Genomic DNA, 20814 nt, shown 5'->3' with positions numbered 1-20814 from the left:
AGGCCCTTCCAGGTGCAAATTGATGTGGAAGATCTGTGCAAGCACCTGAATCACCTCTTCAGCAACACAATAGCTTGCTGTATGAGTATTCTTGTGCTTATTTAACATACCTTTCCTCTGCATCAGTGGTAGGAATCCTCTTGGGTGTTACCAGCCACATGTGCAGCCTATGACCGGGATTTTCTGGCACCACCATGTCAGGACCCGCTACGGGAAATTTGGTGGCCCAGCCAAAAGTCCATTGACTTTTGGCAGGACTGGGCGATCCTGGCGACGGACTGTGGGTGGGGGGTGGGGGGTGCGGGGTTGGGGTGTATGAAAATCCCATTCGATGAATCTGTACCTGTGGGAATCCAGAAAATGTGAGAGTCCTCTGGTTCTGACTGTCCTCATTAGTGCCAAAGTGGATATAACTTGCAACCCTGGCCACCTTAGCATAAGTCACCTGGAAAATGTACTTGTGGGCAGCAGATTGTGAAATTCTGTAGATCACACAAGCAGATCCCTGAAACAAACTGGAGATGAAGAAATTCAGGGCTGTGGTTATCTTGACAGTCACTGGCAATGTGTGCCCCCTTGGTTCACTAGGAAGGAGGACTTGCTTCAGGAGGCTGCAGATGTCAGCAGTAACCTGCTCTGAAAGCTTGAGTCTCCCGAGGCACTGGTGCTCATATTGGGCAAGTTCATTTCCGCCTGTTTACCTGGTGCTGGAGGTATCACTTAGTTCAAGCTGAACACCTCCTCTGTGTCCTGTAGAGCAGCATAAGGCTGAGGAGAATGCAGCTGCTGCATGCTGTAGGTGTTCCTCCAGCTGCTAGCTTTGGTATCGCTGCTCCTCTTGCTCCTCATCAGTGGCCCAAAGTAGAGCTGCATAGGCTGTTCCGGTGCTGCCTTGAAAGCTAACAACAAGGAAGTGCAGATCAAGGTGGAGAAAGTGTAAGATAGATGAAATGACTTACAAAAGATCAGAAATCACCTTAAAAACAGCGAAAGCACACACTTGTTGATTCTGGCATGTTTCGCACAGCTTGGAAAATTCATCGACTGGCTGTAAAAGTCAAAATGCTGGGCATAATGCACAACTAATTGGCTATTCACATATTGAATTTACAGGCATCTCCACAAGGGTTTCCTGCACACCTATAAATGTGCCCTGGTAAAAACCGGAAGTGAGTTGAATCATGTTGGATGTCCAACATGCTAGAATATTTGGGTGATCATCCCCCCCACCCCACCACCCCCCGGCCCATCCCCACCACCGGCACCAGAACATGCGCCCTCATTTCTGACAGATGAATCTGCAACACTGCTCTGCCGCCATACCCATGATAGGTTAGGATGTGTGTTGACCCCAACAACCCCCATCAAACTTGAATAACTTGCATGCATTATTTTGGTTGGGGGAGGTAGGAAATTGCTGGAAGTGCCAAGTCACAGGAGGAGTGCTGACAGGTCCAGGTGATAAAAGATTTTTTTTAAAATACAAATTTGTCTCTATAACAGAAAGGCCTTAAGTAGCCAAATGACTGACTGCCATAAGAAAATTGTCCATTTCAAATTTGGATCTTACTTCCACGATGTGATACTTTATGCAAGTGTGAAATAAACCAGGGTTTCCAGAGACAAAACTGGCAAGAAATCCAATATTTGCATCATCTCACCCAGTGCTGTTTCCATCTCTGATGACAGCTGTACAAGAGACAGATGAAATAACCACAACCACGACCCACCGTGTCCACCAAACACCCAAGGAAGCAGCTGAACATCAAAAAAGGGACAAGGGTGGTTTAATGCCCCAAATATTTCAGTGTGTTGGACACTCCACATGATCCAATCCTCTTTCTGTTTATAGGTTTGCAGGAAATCTCTGTGGAGATGTCTGTAATTTCAATATGTGAATAGCCAAAATTAAGAGGCCCCACCTTATTTCTGCTTCACCCACCACTGTAACTCGCCCAGTTCAGTGTAAATCAGAAGAAATTTTAGGACCAGAAACGCAGAGACCTAAATGAATTTGAGACCAGGAAACTTGAGGTCATGAAAGAAGGCAAAACATGACAAGCCTGCTCAAAAAATCAGAAATAAGATGACAGATGCAGCTATTGTGATCGTAGGAAAAAATAATGTAGGAATATCTGAAACATGGCTTAGTCAAGAGTATGGTAATGAATATAATATTCTGGGGGTATAGAGTATTCAGAAAGGAATGGACAGAAAAAAAGCAGGCATAGTTTTGTGGATGGGAAATCTAGAGATAAATGAATAAAGTATGAGAAAAGGACAGAGAACAGGAAGATTATTTTAATGGGTGGATTCAGTTAACCCAATTGTTTCTAGAGTCAAATTTAATAAATGCAAAGCATAACTGTTTCTTGACAGTGCAACAGGGAAGCGACCGCAGCCAGCAACTTGGAAGTGTGCCAATATGTGCCTATGTTCAAGAAGATCAACAAAACAAAGGCAACCACAAACAAGTCTTCTGTTCTATGTAAAAATAAAGGGTTTAATTATTAGGGGCAAACTCAATAATTAAGTATACAATAAAATAACCTAGTAAACAGGAGTCATAAGATAAATAGCCAGGATGACCATCTCTTTGACTTCTTCAAGGAACTGACAACACAAGGGAACCATGGAGGCCCTACACATAATAGGTACACTAGGCTTCCAATAGGAATTTGACAATATTCCACACAATAGACTGTTAGTTAAGTTCAAAGTTGGAGGAATGCAGAGTAAATCTTGGGGAGTGATAAGGAATTTGGCAGGTTGAAAATAATAAGTATTTGTTACAGAAGTTACAATGCCATGAGAAAAAGCATTAAATGAGAGATCCCAGAGATTGGTGTTGGAACATCTAATGTTTCCAATTTACATCAATGACTTGAGTTCAGAAACCCAATGCAAATCAAGGGCTTGCAGAGGGGACAGTGGAATTACAGAGGCAACTCAGAAAGTACAGAGTGATTTACACAAGCCAATGGACAGAGCAATGGCAAATAAAATTTAATGTGGACAAGTGCAGAGTACCACAAAAAAGAAAGGAAGAATGACAACCTTATGTACTCCTTGTGTAAATACATGGAAATTGAGTTGATAGTTATCTAGATGCTTGGCATGTCAAATCACAGCAGAGCCACAATTAACAAAAGAGTGTGTTAAACTAAAAATGTAAAACAGAAAGAACATAAATCAGGGAAAGACAGGCCACAAGTACTGTGACAATTTTTGGTCACTGGGGCAGAAACAAAACGTTCATGTTTTGACTGGAGGGAGTGTAGAAGAGATCCACAAGGCAGACCCATTCACCCCTACACTTGAGAGGGTAGATGGGGATGGTCACAGTGGCTTGGAAAAGCTGATATGGTGAAGGTCTTGCTTAATTTGTCAGCACCTCATTTGAATTTTGTCTTCTTCTTACCTGATTGGCAGCCAGGCAGTTTAAGAGATTGGCTGGCTGTTCGAGGAGTGGGGCTGTTGGTAAATGGGACATATTGTTTGGTAGTATTAAGATGTAGCCAATGGCTGCAGACTGCATTTTGGGCAAGCTATGTGAGGCAAGTTGTGGCCCTCAGAGACACCCATTCTGTTCCTTTCTCAGTCACTGTGCTACCTCACTCTCATGATATCCCCTACCTCTTCACCTTACCCATTTCTCTTCCTACCATCCTTTATTCCTAACACTAGCTCTATTTCTTCAACTTGCAACAACCCACTTAACTTCTGTATGCTCCATATTTCTTTTTCTTTGCTGTCAATTCCCCAACCCTTACCTCATCCATTCTCTCCCACTCTCACTTAGGCCCCCAAAGGATAATAGCAAGAGGTCAGATGTTTTATCACTCATAATAAAGTTCCCTCCTCTGCAACCATCCCCCTCTTCCCCTTCTTCTCATATTTTCTCTCAAAGAAACTTTGTTTTTAAAATCCAACTTGTTTCTTTTAAAAATCAAAGGTTGAGGAAAGGAACTACCTTATTGCATTTATCTCCATTTTTATCTTGTTCTCTGTTTCTTTGTCTTTCTCCTATGCTGTCTTAAAGATAATAGAAATACAGCGGGCTAAATAGGACACCTTGTGAAAGTGGGCATGGGATCATGAAACGCGATTACCCTATGCCCATTGTGTAATCCAGGCAGCATTCATGCAAATTTGTGCTGCCTCCTCATTACCAGGATTGAAACATCCAACCAGTGCTAACCACGTTGTTGATTGCTTCACACCTCAGTAGGGGGTCCAAAATCATGAAAGGGCAACATGACTTAAAACCAGCCTGCAGCTCTCAAAGGGGTAGCACATCGTGGCTACAACAGATGGCAGAGGTCCGTGTACAAGACATGGAAAAAGACTGAATAATGGCACAATATGGGAGGGATCTTGATCCAAGGTTATTGGTGTTGCACTGGAGGCCATGCTAAAGGAGCTGGAAAGGAGAGGAGCAGTGCTATACCCACAGGGACCCAGGAGATCACTCCGATAACCGTAGAAGTCAATGCTAGAAGTCAAGGCCCAAGGGCCTGGGCACAATGTGGCAAAATGTTCAGTGACATCACATGAGTGGTCACAGTTTCTGAATTCATCCTCAAATGCCATATCCCACCAGTTGCGCCACTAGCCTCACACACTCCTCAGTGCACCACACCCTCCTCGTTCCATCAAACAGGACTCATACCTAGCATTCATAGCTGCACCTCACCCTTAGCAATGTTGCAACTATATCTCATAGTTTGTACACACTACCAGTTATTCAACCATGACAGCCACATCAAACAGACAAATTGCACAACACTCATTGACACGCTTCCTTCTCTCTTGCAGGACAAGGTGGCACATAACCCCAGGCAGCAGGACAGGCATGACTTCATGTTCTTACCCACAGCGAGGAGACCATGCTTGTTATCATTGGAATGTCACCATTGAGCCAGCAGTGGGACTAAAATCACAGAAGATGAGAGTATCCTCATATCTCTTCTCACATCTCACTTCCCCCCTCATCCCACAAAAGCTTCTGATTTACAGGTGCAGATAATGTACACGTTCACTTCTTGCTTCCCTTCACCATCTCTGCTCCACAATCTTACCCTTGTGCCTTTCTCCATTCAGAAATCCATGAGGTGTCAATTCACCAGGCACAAGGTGTCAGGTCAAGGATGAGACTACACACGAGTTCTGTGCAGAGTCCTCAGATGAGCACTTTGCTGGGGTAACCTAAAGAACAGGGCTGCTAACAATGCACAACAAAATGCTTGGTGCATTGGAAGCCTGCCAGAAAACCTGTGTGCAATATTAAGGAGCATTGAGGAGTCCAGCACCAATTTTGCACAGGGATTTGTGCTGAACTTGAATCCTATCATTTTCAGCATGGCAAACTCCAAAGGTACACTTGTGGACCAAATCATAATGCAGTGTCTGATGACTGATGGCTTAGCTTCCATTGCAGCATGATATCTCAGTGCTGAAGTGGAAGGTAAGACTTTTGCTATAAAGATTGTGGATGTCAGTGTTCAAAGATGTTTATGGAGCATCACAGTAGTCCAATAATGTGTCCTCCAACAGATTACTAGTATTGCTGAGACAATAGCACCCCCCCACCCAACCCCAGGAGAGAGATGGTGGTACTGTGGAGCACAACCTGCTGTTCTCCAGAATGACATCATTTATGCTTCCACCTGTACCACGTACCCTTGCTCTTGCTGGTTAGCCAGCCCGGACTGCTGCTGCTCATGCTGAGGTGGTGGAATCTGAAGCAGGGCATTTAAGAGCCAGACCTACTCAAAGTTCTCTTGCAAGAGCAACTGCAGTCTCCCCTGTGAAAGTCAGCAGCCTTCCACCAGCCATGCTGCAGCCACTGGGGTAGCACTGTGTAGCAGCATTAGGACAGGAAAAGGTGCCCACAAGACTGGTACTAAGAGTTTCATTTATATTTGCATGCAGTATAGCATGCTTTGATTTATATAGCTTGAAGTGTTAATTTTGTGTTAGTTTTTATTTTTGCATTGTGACCATGCAGCTGCTATGATGGCCATTAACCAAGAGAAGGTAATGAGTGGTACTGTTGGTGAAGTTGCAGTTGAGGGTACAGTAGTTGCCAGATTTCAGTGAGGATGTCCTTATTGAAGTGCAGGTGTTTCACACAATGTTTCCTGCCAAGGTTCAGGTCAGAGAATTGCTCCCTGAACACCCTGGACGGATATAACCTTCTGCTGAAAGCCCTGCTCCCCCTTCACCTTCACTTCCCTCTTCCAACAGCTTTCTTTGCTTTGAACCAGCTCTGCAGATCCTCCCTGTCATGCTGTCTCCCAAAAGGAAATGCCTACTATTGTACCCAGGTCTGGGAGGAACTAATTGGTGCAAAAGCCTTGAAATCAGGACAAAATCCTTCAGCAAACCCACACCACTCCCTGTTGTTATGATCCCAGCTGATGTCACTACGAGAAAAGTCAGATCCCAGGGTGGAACCCGGCTCAATAGATCCTAACTTTTATTTTTAGTTTAGAAACATAGAGAGTGGCTACTGAACAGAATCACAGGAGTCAGCTGATGAACTTTTAACAAAAGAATAAAATATTTATTAAACAAGAGAAGATTAACTGTATGACAATACTCCTTCACCCACAACTATGCCTTTACAGGTATATGCAGATTTGTAAGGATAACAAGTTACAAAAGCTATCTTGTACTCTAATGTTCACAGTAAGTACACTGTCCATGTAAACCAATAGGCAACCTGTGGTCAGGCACACCACTCTCTGAAACCAAGATGCCACCCCCAAACAGATGCTATAGATCTCTCATCAACTCCCCCCAGGCGCATGTCACACTGTGAGTCAACCAGCCTCACTGAACTCCATCTTTCACACAAGGGTTCCCAAACTCCACTCCATAAAAACCTGCCTTAGAATCTTCTCCCAAATGATGCTTTCTCTCGGATGCTTTCCACAAGCGTCCACCTCCAGGGTTTTGAACTCATCTGATGTTCCTCTAACCTGGATCGTCACTTGTATTCAAGTTTTGTTGGATATTGAAGGTCAAAGGAGAAGTTGGATATCAGAGGTGTGGGGGTCAGTGGTTGTTGGGCATTGAAAGTCAGGATGGGTAGTTGACATCAGAAGACAGGAAGTGAGCCAAATATCAGGCACCAAGATATTGGGGGGGGGGGGGGGGGGTGGAAGGAGGACAATTCAACTCTGATGGTGGGGCAGGAGGGAGGGCGTTGTTTAATCGACCCAGCAGATTGGATTGCAGAGTAGCATGATAGACTTGTAGAAAAGGTTCCTGTCCATTTGGCCCACAAACTGGCAGAAGGACTCTTCCATCCAGCTATTTTTACTTTCCTCCAGCTGACAGGTTAAATTTCAGGCAAGGAGCCTCTTTCAGATATTTTAAGGACACACCCATATCAGGAGAGTAGCATGGTTGCCCAGCAATCAACATGCTTTGAATAAAACCAGAATTGGGCTTGGATCACGCCTCCAATTTTTTATTTTAGCCTCATTGCCCAAAATGCAGGGTTACAATCATTCTTACTAAGTTCAAGCCCATGCTTTTAAAACGGGATGATACTTGCAAGCAAAATATTTATTGAAAGTATTAAAAGACACAAAGGCCATTAAATTGACAAATTTAATCATATAATTGTGGAATATGTAGCTTTTGGATTTGATTTTCAGGCAATACCTATTTTAGTTAGTGAGAATCAAATAGGGTTTGAAGAAAAATGTCAGGAAACATTTTAATCAATGGGCTGGATTTCACATGAGCCATTTTTCTCACCAATCCCCTAACCATGTAGAAAAATCAGCTGGAACCGACCAACTTTAAAAAAGGCTGCCTCACAGTGGCAATACGCTGCGGGCGGCCTTAACAAGGTGAGTGTGGGACTCCTGCCCCTCAGAGACAGAAAACCCTGTCCTCAGGAACTGCCGGCCAGTCTGATTCCTGACAGTTGAGTAGTCCTAGCAGCAGCTAAAGCAAGTAGTGGGCGCTGCTGGGATTACAAAAGAGTCCCCAGAAAGATGTGTCACTGATGCCGGACTAAGGGAAGTCAGGATTTTTTGGGCAGGGAGAGATTGAGGACCCTAGGGACAGGGAAGGGGGGCGTGAAAGTGAAGTGGGGTGTCAGGATTTGGAGGCACAAAGTGGGAGGGCAGGGTAACAACTTGGGGGAGTGCCCCCAACGGGGAGAGGGCACCGCCCAAAGGAGGTAACCCCCTTCCTTCATGCCTTTTCACCAGTGTTAGTGAAAATACGGCCTGCCCACTCTCCTCCATCTTCCACCACCCATCGTATTATGACAGCGGAGGGAGAATTAGGCCTTTAACTGACCATTAGTTGGCCAGTTAAGGGCCTCAAAAGGCCCAAGGGCAGGTGGGATGGCAGATGTATTAAGGGGTTCAGCTCGGGGGTGGACAAGAAAGTGGTGCCTCTTCCTCAAACATGCCCTGCAGGGGTCTGTAAAATTCAGCTCAATGTGTGGGAACCAGGTCTCCAAGTTGTGCAATCACAATGAAGAGGTTACATAGGCAAAATCCATTACAAACCTAGACACATGAATTTGTAATAGGAAAATGGTGAACAAAAAAGTGTGAAAATTTGGAAACCAAGGCCGGCTGCTTTCGGCTCCCGACAGTGATTTCGCACTGGCAGGACAATTAACTGCCAGCCAGTGTGAAAGGCACGCTGCTAGAGGCTCATTGCTGCGGGGGTGAGGGAAAAGGGCGGGCATTGGGACAAAGCAGGGTGTGAGCAAGGGGTTTATTTGGAGCTCCCTGAAGGCTGACAACCATTGTGCAACTGCGTCAGGGCACTACTGTGATTTTCCAGGGGTCTGGCTACTTTTTTTATATCTTGTATTGTCCGTTGTGTCTGGAAAATGTCACCCGTACCCGGACCCCATGCCAGGTGGGATGGAAATGCCCGGAGCCAGTCTGCTGTTCGAGATTTACATTTTTTCCCCTCCCTCAGATAGAATATTTAGACCTCAGAAGGACCCCGAGGACCCTCCCTTGATATCATTGGATGACCAGCAGCTAGATGCATCCTCCCTCTGCACCATGCACCAGCGCACATGCAGGCACATCGGTGTTTTGGAGTAGATGGCAGTATGCACTGGGGAAGGCATGTCATATTCGCCTGATGAGCTGGCAGAGGCAGAGAGTCCCCAGGGTGCCAGCAGTCGGAGGATCTCACTTTTGTGGTCACACACAATCTGGACATTTAGAGGGTAGAAGCCCTTTCTATTGACAAGGCACCTGGCTTCTCCACTGGCACCTTTTTGGACAGGTATGCAGCCAATGGCTCCCTGAATTTGGGGAAATCCTGCAATTGCAATGAATCCTTTGGCTCACTCAGCCTGGCTGGCCTCATCTGTCCTGAAGTGAATGAAGGTGTTGACCCTTCAGAACAGTGCATCTGTGACCAACTTCATGCAGCTGTGGGCAATGGATCATAAAACTCCACAGACTCCTCTGGAACAATCCTGAGGCATAAAAGTTCAGGGCCACTGTCACCCTCAGAGCCACTGGCACAGGGTGGCCACCTACACAGTTGGAGGCTATTTTGGAGCCATTCATGTAACAGATAGAGGTGACAGTTTTCCTAGAAAGGTGGTGCCTTCTTCGGCTCTGAACCTCTGTCATTTCCAGATAGCATAATCACTGGCTCTACACTCTGCCTGCTGGGCATTGACACCCTCTCCGGACCCTTTTGCCTTGCAAATCCTGCTGACCCTCCATTTTTTCTGTCTGTGCCTCTCGGTCCAGAGGGCAGACCCTGGAGTGGCACCTGCAGGCAACTGGCCTCTTCTCCTTTCTGTCCCTCTCCTCCTCTTCTGAGGAGGGCCCTCCAGCTGAGTACACAATCCCCATGTATGTCCAGATGGTTGTACAGGTTTCTGCACTGAAGGGGCATTTCTGCAGGAAGCCTTTTAAATGCTTATCAATCCTAGAATGATCAAAATCAACCAAAAAATGCCAGAAACAATCTCTAATCCAACAACAAACAACTCACAGCGAAGATTTCCAATTCCTCACCTTACCAACATCTTCAGGCCTTTTATCTGCCCTGGAGTTAGAATGAATGACAAACAAGAAGGCAGCCTGGCCGATTGGCCTGTTCATCGAGCATAAAAGCACACAGGCTACTTAAAATCACAGTCAATTGGGGATTTAATGGGCTTAATGCCCCTTTAACAGTTGGCGGGCTTGCTTCTGATTTCCACGTGTGCCCACTGACCAAGATGTCGTGAGAATACGCAATGATGTTGGACGCCCTCCAGATGTCATCACGCCCCATTTCGCAAAAGGTCAGGCCTGCTGCTTGCCTGCTTGGTGAAGGTAAAATTCTGACCCAAGTGTGCACACAGCAGGTGCACACAGATTTAACATTTCTTAAATAGTAAATTTAGTGTAGTACAGTCAGGGCATGTGAAATGTACTGTATCAAAAAGCCAAATTTTAAAGCCCTAATCATCTAGTTCATGTTTGTTGACACTTAGAGAAGATGAATTATACTACAGTAATAATTAGGTTGGGTTGTTGCTGAGATCTTATATTTTATATTGACGTGACCTTACAGTGTAATAATGTTTAATTTCTAGATTAATGACACTCCAGAGTAAAACAAAAACATAAATCTAACCGTGAAGAGGCATACAGAAGGCCACTTATCATCGGGCTGAATTTCATGGCACCCACCAGGCTTGCTTGAGGGGGGCGGAGGGAGGAGGAGAGGCTGGGAGAGGGGGAGGGTCACATAAAGTAGAATGGGTGGCTAGCCCATCGCCTTATGCCCACCCCCAAGCTGTCCCCCATAATACAATGGGCAGGTAAGAATCTGCCAGCTCACCCACCCTTAGACCTGTTGAGGCCTTTAACAGGCCAATTAAGGGCAAGTTAAGGGCCCGATTCTGCCTCGGCTGCCATAATACAGGTGGGTGGAGGAGAGTGAGCAGGCTGCTTTTTCACCAACTCTGGTGAAAGGGCGAGAAGGAAGAGGTTCACTTCCTTTGGGGTTGCTCAATGCCTATTGGCACACCCCTCCCAAGATGTTACCCCCACCCTTTGACCTCCCCTCATCCTGGAAAACACACACACAAAGGCCCAACTTATCTTACTCTGGCACCCATGACACTTCTCCCCAGGGACTCCGTTGTAGTCCCAAAGGCATCCACTGCTTGCTTCTGGCACTTCTGGGACTACTCAACTGTCAGCCAATCAGATTGGCCGGCAGCTTTGGAGGACAGGACTTCCTGTCTCTGAGGGGCAGATGTTCCACACTCACCTGTTAGGGCCGTCCTCAGTAGGGCAGCCTCTTTTGAAGTTGTTCGGCTCATGGCCGGCTTTTCTACCAGGTGAGCAAGCAATACACCCCACTGTAAAATCCAGCCCATAGAATGATAGAACACATGTTGTAGCCTTGCGAGAGCCCTGCAGCTATTCCAACAGCTCTGTTGATAAAGTTCATTGTTCAACTAAAGAAGCCTCTCGGATTACATATCTACATCTGGCGTTGAGGATAAATGATCCTGGTGCTGCCTCTCACCCTACAACTGTGAGTATTTCATTTTAAAGAAGGAAAGAAAGAAAAAAACATATACTCACCAGGATGCTTCTCTTCGGGAGGATCGACCTATTTGACTCCTCCATGGAGGACTGGAGTCAATACATCAAATGCCTCAGATTTTATTTTCAGGCTAATGAAATAGGGAAGGAGGCGAAGCACAAAGCAATTCTCCTGAGCATCTGTGGGAGTCAAACCTACAACCTTATTCGCAGTCTACAGCCTGAAGCACGCCTCACTCCAAATCGTTCAGTGAGCTCGTGAATTTAATGATTTTCAGCCCAAATCATCAGTCATTACGCAAAGATTCAAATTTAATATGAGGGTGAGGGCCCCAGGTGAATCAATCGTAACTTATATTCCTAAGTTGAAGCAATTGTCAGAGCATTGTGATTTCAGAGTGACCTTGAACGACATGGTACAGGATCTGAACGTTTGTGGCGTGCACAACCTTGCCATTCAGTGCCGATTGCTTGCAGAAGTCGATATAACTTTTAAATGAACAATGGAGATAGCGCTGGCCATGGAAGGCACTGCAAAAGACTTGCAGGAGCTACGGAGCTTGCAAAATGGTGGCGTTTACCAGTTAGGGAGGGAACCTGCAGCCAGGTGTGGCACCAAAACCACTGAAGAGCTGCGGAGCAGAAGTCATTCCCAATTACCCAGAAATCAGAAAGAATACCAGAGGCAATCAGACAGTGATCCTGAAGTTAAAATGTTACCGATGTGGGGATAACCACACTCCCGAAACATGTAAATTTAAGGAGGCTGAGTGCTATTACTGTTGAAAAAGAAGGCATTTGACAAAGCAGTGCTGAGCTAAGTTCGGACTGCTAAGTAACCAGCCAGAGAAGATGTTAAAAGTACATAATGTGAAAGAGCCTGAAGTAACTGATTCTGACATTCACTCACTTTTTAATCTTAATGCAGTCAAGGCAGACCCTATTACTGTCACGCTCCACGTAAACAAGAAGCCTCTAGTAATGGAGGTAGATACAGAGGCATCAGCCACAGTGATGGATGGCATACATTTTAGTACCTGAGAGAAGGTACCCAATCTTTGAGCCCGGAGAGAACATCTGCCCTGTTGAAGATTTACATGGGAGAAGCAATAAGAGTAAAATGCACCGGCAAGTAGTCAGCCCAGCTCCCAGTAATAATAATGACTGAGGAAGGACCAAGCCTTCTGGGCCATGACTGGCTAAAAGAAATCAGGTTAAATTGTCTGAGACTTTTCAAGTGCATGCAGGAGGACTGCTAGAATTGTTCAAAAAATACGACAGCATCTTTTGCAATGAATTAGGAAAAATTAAAGGCTTGCAAGCCAAGATTTATGTTGATCTAGAGGCAACTCCCTTATTTTTTTTAAAGTCAAGACCGGTACCCTATGCCTTAAGAGAAAAAATGGATGCTGAGTTAAACAGGTTGGAGGAACTAGTCATCATACAGCTGGTTCAATTTTCAGAATGGGCAGCACCTATCGTCCCCATATTGAAACTGGATAATAACGTCCACATTTGCAATGATTATAAGCTAACAGTTAATCAGGCTGCCAAGTTGGATAAATATTCAATTCCAAGAATTGAAGACTTGTACGCAAAGTTGGCAGGTGGTCAATCCTACACTAAGTTGGATATGAGCCATGCATACCATGCAAGTTGAGTTAGATAACACACCCCTGGGGTATGTCACAATAAACACATACGAAGGCCTATTCTAGTATACACGCCCCCTTTTTGGTGTGCCTTCGGCATGTGCAATATTTCAAAGGATGATGGAGAGTTTGCTACAGGGGTTACCACAGATTGTAGTATGCCTTGACTATATCCTCATGATTTGATCGACAGGTGCCGAGCATCTAGCAAATTTAGAGGAGGTATTAAAAAGATTTCTGGAAGTGGGAGTTCACCTAAAAATGGAGAAATGCGCTTTCCAAGTCACCAAGGTTACTTATCTGGGGAACAAGGATTACACCCCATGGAAGAAAAGGTTAAGGCGATAAAGGAGGTGCCTTCCCTCACAAATATCACTGAACTCAAACTATTTTTAGGTATAGTAAACTACTACTGGCAACTTTTACACAACTTATTGACTGTACTGGCCTCCTTGCCAAAACCAAATCTCATGCTCCCTTCTCATCTGCCGCATGACTCTGCATGCAACAACGAAAATTCCACCAGCAGAACTGCTTATGAAACATCGTCTCAGAAGGAGGCAGAGCCCCATATTTCCAAATTTTCCAGGGAGGGTAGAGAATAGCCAAGGCAATCAGTGAACAAGCCACAACTTGCATAGTGGAGCCCGGAAATTTATGGTGAATGAAGCTGTATAGGTAAGAAACTTAAGTAGCGGTCCAAGCTGGGTTATGGACTGTGAGACCGGACCCCTTTCATACCAAGTAGACATGGAAGGCCAGATTGTTTGTAAACACGTGGATCACCTGAGGAGCAGGGAGAAGCTTCCACAGTCAGTGTAGCCATCAAGGAGTGTTATCGAACTCATAAGCACCGAAGTACCTGATCGACCTGATATAGACATAACTGATGTCTCCATTGCATCAAATAGTAATGAACTGCTTGTGCCAAGAGAGGTACCTGTTATTGCAGATCCTGTTAGTAAACTGTAGGAGAGCCTCAGGCTATAGAATTATACCGCTTTACCCGGAACAGGAAACCCCTTCAACAAGTTGATTCGTAATTGCTGGTCCAAAGTGTATAAGTGTATAATCTGAATTCATGACAAAGTATAAGTGTGATTATTTCTCAAATTTTTGATATTGTTTTCTATTCACCTGTATAAAGTAATTTGGGTAAGGAATGTAACACAAGGAATTAAAGGGGGAGGGATTTGGTGATTGTTGCTTTAAAGCTAGCCTTACTATGTAAGGGTCACGTGGTCAGAACAGCCAACCAACACTGAGCGTGGGGAATCTCATAAGTGGGTGGAGTTTTCCTAATCAGGAGATTGTATCGTAGCCTTGCTAGAAGCAGGCAGCTAATCCAACAGCTCTGTAAATAAAGTTCATTGTTCAACTAAAGAAGCCTCTCTGTAGTACATCTCTGCAAATACTTCAGCTGAGGTCAAGCCAGTGTTTTATAAAGATTTAGCATAACGTTCTCATTTTTGTACTCTCCGCCTCTATTAATAAAGTCAATATGAAAAACCATGTTCACAACATTAACTGCACTACCCTCAGCAATCCTCTCCATTACTTTATCAAATAACTCCATCAAGTTAGTGAAACATAATTTGACTTTATCTGTGCTGATTTTCATTTATTAACCCATATTTTTCCAAATGTCAGTTAATTTTGTCCAGGATCTGGAATATTGTGTACAATTTTGGTCTCCTTAAGAAAGAATATAATTGCAGTGGAAGCAGTTCAGAGAAGGTTCACTCGACTGATTCCTGGGATGAATGGGTTGTCTTATGAGTAGAGGTTGAGCAGGTTGGGTGTATACCCATTGAAGTTTAGAAGAATGAGAGGTAACCTTACTGAAACATTAAGATCCTCAGGGTTCTTGACAGGGTGGATGCTGAGACGATGTTTCCCATTGTGGAGAAATCTAGAACTAGGGGACAGTTTAAAAATTAGGACATTTAAGACTGAGATGAGGAACATTTTTTTCTCTCAGAAGTTTGTTAGTCTGTGGAATTCTCTTCCCCAGAGAGCAGTGAAGGCTGGGTCATTGAATATACATGTCACCTGAATTAAATTCCAACCAATGTGTCAGTTTTTTATATCTGTATGGAATAGATTTAAATACCAGTGATGTGTTCAGCAGTGATTGAGTTTTGTGATATATTCAAGCCTGAGAAAGATAGAGTTTCGATCGACAAGGGATTTAAGGATTATGAGGCAGACAGGAAAGTGGACTTGCAGCCAGAGTCAGATCAGCCGTGATCTTATTGGATGGTGACCAGGCTCGAGGGGCCAAATTTCCTACTGCTGCTCCTAATTCTTGTGTTCTTGTGGATTATTGCCTCTGAAAGCTTTTTCACCAGTGACGCTAGATTAACTGATTTGCAAGGTTTATCCCTGTCCCCCTTTTTAAGCAAGCATGTAACATTTACAGTCCTCCAATTCTCTAGCACCCACTCCCATAGCTGAGGAGGATTGGAAGATTGTGCCTGAAGTTTCCACCCTTACTTCCCAAATAACCTAGGATGTATCTATCCAGTTCGGGTTACTTTTCTGACTTGAGCAGAGATATTTCAATTATAGGTCATACAGCTTCTGATGATACAGCAATGGGCTTTTTTTAATGACCACTATCAACGAGTTTAGAGGCAGGGATTATTTAATCAGGTGTGAGAGCATTAAATGGGAACCCCACTGCCTTCCCAACTCCTCCTGATTGCGTCTGGGGCAGGAAGGCTAGTGGATGGCCTTCCTACCCGGACACTGATAGAGGCTCTAATGTGGGCAATTAATACCCACTTAGGGGCCTCATCTTCACACCACCGGTATTCAAGCAACAGCAGGCGAGGAACTCACCATGTGGGAAGCCCATAAAGCTAACCCTTGTCATAGTTGCTTGTGGACTGCTGGGGTGGAGGCGGGGGGGTTCCCTCATTCAAAGGCACAGTGCTTGATCGAGGGACTTGGCATTGGTGTGGGGGGGGTGCGGGTGGCACTGCACACTGAAAGCCCTCCCTGCCCTTGCATCCTGCTTTCTCGTGACCCTCATCTGGTGACCCCCATCCTGCCCGCACTTTTTGCCTCGGGTCCCTCTGGTGGGTGCATTGCCGGCAGCTGCGACCTCTCCTGATGGTGCTGCCTGCAATGGAGACCTGCCAGCCTCTGATTGGCTGGCAGTTCTTGGGGTGGAATTTCTGCCACCAGGGTCTTTAATTCCAGGGAAAGCCTGACAGTATCCAGTAGTGCACCTGATAGGCACTTAAAATGGCAGACCTTCCCCAATGGGGGCGATGCTGGGCTCTCACCAACTCTCCAACCATGGGGAAAGCCCCATGTCACCTAGATTAAATTCCACCCAATGTGTCAGTTTTTTATATGGAATAGATTTAAATACCAGTGATGTGTTCAGCAGTGATTGAGTTTTGTGACTGATAATACTTGTGGGGAGGGGATTTTGTTTACTGGCATGCAACAATCCAGGGTTCTGTTTCCAATTGATTTACATAAGGTTGTTGATGGGATGTTAATTAGGTGCCTGATTTTTGACTCTAAGAACTTGTTATAAATTATCCACACATCAAATTTTAAGAATCAAATTATCAGATTAATACATGTCTAGTTTAAATTCTGACATAATTATTTACTTACATTTGTATTTTCCCTTTAGGCATGACATGCCAAGCAAGGACATCATACACAGAAGATGAAGTTCTCTGGGGTAACCGTTTTTTCCCAGTTATTTCTTTGGAAGAAGGATTCTTCAAAGTAGACTACTCACAATTTCATGCAACATTTGAAATTCCAACACCACCGTACAGTGTGAAAGAACAAGAGGAAATGCTGTTTATGACCTCTCCTTTGATGGCCCCAGCTGTTAACAACAGCAGGGGTACTATACCAGATAGAAATGATTCTGTGGACTGCTTCGATAGTCTGGATGATCTAAGTACCAGGATACCGCTGAAGCTGCAGAAGATCACAGGGAGGGAAGACCTACCAAAAAAATTACTAAGAATGAGTTCTACCACCTCAGAGAAAGCATACAGTATGGGAGATCTGCCAATGAAGCTCCAAAGAATCAGCTCAGTTCCTGGAAATTCTGAGGAAAAACTGGTGCCAAAGACCAGTAAGGTGACCTGTGACCCAATGAGCCAATCTGTGGCAGAGCTGCCACCAAAGCTACAGAGATTAGCAGGTGGTTCAAGGATTGAGGGAAACCTTCCTCCCAAACTGAGGAAAATGAATTCTGATCGTTTTACGTAACTTCAGGAACTTTTTGATGGACACTAAAATCTAATTTTTGATCAAAGACAATTCTACTGTAATTTTCAAAGTTTAAAGGGACAAATATACAGCATTTAATATTTACAAAATAGGGCAAAGTTTCATTAGCACTACATGCATTCTGAGATGTTAATTTACCAGCTGTAGTGAAATGTAATGTTTATTGCTTTGATACAAGACCTCAGCCATTTTAAATTCATTGTAATGTTACCATCGACTAGCATGTAGTATCACAAATAGCATGCAATAATGATGTGCAACTCTTGCATATAGTTTTATGGCATGATTCACATTAAATTTGTATTTATTCAGTAGTAGCAAAAAATATATATAAAAAGAGGTTTTGCTATGCCTCATAAAATGTATTACAGAATAGGATATTAAAGTCCAGCAGAGTGTATTCCTAAAGGAGAGTGGATATTTTTTGAAGATTGATTTCACACTTTAAATTAAAATTAAGATGACCATTATCTTCGATACTTATGTATATCAAATTATAATATGTTCTCTTTAAACTAGTCCTTTTCAATGCATGTTTTGCTTACAAAATTAGAGAAGGCTATAGGCAATACAGAGCGTACAAAGCTCTTATCAGAAAGTTTTAGCCTTAAATAATCTGATATCTTCCTGTTTTGTGTTTTATTGGTGTCACTTTTTTTTGCTTTGTTTTGAAATATTGTATTTTTGGAGTGTATGCAGACAGCGAAGGTGGTGGTGCTGGCAGCAGTAAGGATGAGGGAATAGAAAAGATGTATTATGGTAACAAGACTGCACAGCAGGTCTGTGTTTAATCATCTCAAATAATACTATTTTACTTCAGCCTGCGCCATACTATGAACTGTATAACGTCAAACATGTTACCAAACTAGGAGCATCTTCAGGCATGCAGACTTTATGTGTATAAACATAAGTTTATTTGAATTACCAAGGGAATATGGAATACTTGTATTTATTCCTACTGCAGCCTCAGTTTTTAGCTGAAACTATAGTAAATTTTTCAACTGTTTATGCTGTTTCATTTTTACTGACTACAGTGTCCTTTGTCAATAATGTATGATAGCTTTTGCATCAGACTTTTGTTAAAATATATTTTAAAGTCTTTAGCTACTATGCAAAATAGTCAAACTAGTTTCAACCATACTAATGTATATGAAAGTTGTTATCTAAGTACTCTTCTTTTGCTTCCATCAACGATGGATTGTCTTTTGTCCAGAACAAGGAAGACATTTTGTTTTAATCACCTGTCTTTTTTCCCCACCTCCAATATTAATTGTTCACATCGTAACCCTATTTACTTTCCAGTTTACTGAAATTGTAATATCCACTACAGTTGCATAATGATGATAGATTATTTACTGCGATTGTAACTTTAGATTTAGGGTAGATTAATGACATGGGGCCTAAACAAGTGCTTTCCAAGATGAAACTGAGGTTCCCAGAATGATAGTGATCACATCTTATGATGTATTCTGTTGAACTCCTGTAGTGAGGTATGTGATGTGTGGATTTCAAATAATTTTATTTAGGTGGGTTAAGAGATTGAGCTGCTCACTGAAAACAATTTGAATGTAAATGTGCACACAAAAGTCAATCTACCTGGGAAAAGTCAATCTACCTTTTACAAAGAACATTTCTAAATGGAAATGTATACAATGATGTGCTTATAGGTAAATTTATACTTCTGTAACAAATGCTAGAAGTTGTACTAAGAATCATTGTTTATTGAATTCCATTGATCTACAAATAAAGGTGGTTGCTGTAAAAATAGAAATACATTATCTGTCCAGGAATAGATATAGGATAAAAGCAAGAAGAGCAGATACTTTAGAGAAACTAATAAATTAAGCGAGAGCTTAATTTGCTCACAGAACCTGAAATATTCAGTAGGAGACGAAAAAAATATTAAGTTTTGAGTATCCTGTCAAATTCTAGGTTAAATCTTCAGCCTCCTAGGAAGGATGAGCTCATTAAACATTGGCTGTCATTTTGCAGGATTAAAGCTACTTGGTTTCTGTTCACTATCAAGTTCAACTATTAACTATCATGACCATATAACAGTATTGCTTACTATTTCTGATGCAGTTGTAATTTTTTTCTGCTTCTTTAAAGAGTGAATCATCATTAGCATCGCTTAGTAAAAAAATCTCATAGGCACAAATAATTGTGATTCGTTTTGACTGTTTTTCCCTTAAGTTTCATCCCTTCTGAAGTCAGTAATTCATGCTGAAATATGCCATTTTGGATGCTATAATAACCATTCTTTAGAAGTAATTTTGACTTTGGATAATAGTATAAAACAAGCGATAATAGCTCAGCCTCACATTAAACATGTCTCCTGATATTCTGTTCTCATTGAAGTCAATGGAAATCAGGAAAAGTGCTTAACATATCTAGATGGTCTAGCCCAGGCTTGTCCAACCTTCTCACATGGGGGGGGGCCACCTTTCAAAGGTTTTCTCACTCAAGGGCCGACGAACAAAATTTCAGAAAGATGAAGTTTGGCATGATATTAAACATGAATTTCAAAAAAAGAGGTTTGGAAAGAAACAACTTGCTGACCAAAAAAAAAATAAGCAATGTCAAAGCAATGAACTGATGAAAAAAATTAGTAATAAATAAAGATAAGTATTAGACCGTGAAAGGGTGAGAGTGTGTGTGTCCAGCTCACCCCCAGTCTCAGGGTGCTCACTCACTCACAAGCATCCACTATGAAAGTGGATGAGAGTGCCTGTTGGTATGTGTGGGGGTGAGGGTGAATGAGAAGTCTGAGACTGGGAGTGAGCCAGACTTACACACACACTATCCCCCACACATGCTCTCACACACCCTCCCCCTCCCTGTCTCCCCCTCACTTTCCCTGTCTCTCACCTCACACTCTTTCTCTCCCTCTCTCCTCCCCCACACACTTTCTCTCCCCCTCAAACTCTCTCTTCCTCTTTCCCACTCATACACTTTCTCTCCCCCCACACTTTCTTTCTATTCTCCCACACACTCTCTCTCTCCTCTCATACTCTCTCCCTCTCCCCCTCACACACTCTCGCTCTCTCAGCCCCCATGTTCTCACATCCCACACACACTCTCTCCCCCATCAAATTCTCTCTCACCCCTGATTCTCTCTCAACCTCCTCAGGCTCTCTCTCTCTCCCTCACACCTCTCCACACATACTGTCTCTCTCCCCACTCTCCTCTCCCCACACTCTCTCTCTCCCCTAGACTTTCTCTCTACCCCCTCAAACTCTCCGTCTCTCTCCATCCTCATTCTCTACCCACCCCCACACACTCTTTCTCACTCCTCCCACACACTCCCTCCCCCTCACACTCTCTCCCCC

At 43.6% G+C, this 20814-nt stretch overlaps 1 protein-coding gene across 1 annotated transcript in view; it reads left to right on the top strand.

The window, feature by feature from the left end:
* Nucleotides 1-18490, top strand: part of kcnj3a (potassium inwardly rectifying channel subfamily J member 3a) — a 282475-nt gene extending 263985 nt beyond the window's left edge. Inside the window, exon 3 of the mRNA XM_041201289.1 lies at nt 16869-18490. Coding sequence (XP_041057223.1) covers nt 16869-17464 — 596 coding nt within the window. The 3' untranslated portion in view covers nt 17465-18490. The remainder of the gene's footprint in view (nt 1-16868) is intronic.
* The last annotated feature ends 2324 nt before the right edge of the window (nt 18491-20814 follow it).

The sequence above is a fragment of the Carcharodon carcharias genome, chromosome 12 (genome assembly GCF_017639515.1).
Source record: "Carcharodon carcharias isolate sCarCar2 chromosome 12, sCarCar2.pri, whole genome shotgun sequence".
Lineage (NCBI taxonomy): Eukaryota > Metazoa > Chordata > Chondrichthyes > Lamniformes > Lamnidae > Carcharodon > Carcharodon carcharias.
Note: the sequence above shows the minus strand (reverse complement) of the source record. Positions and strands in the feature narration are given on the sequence as shown.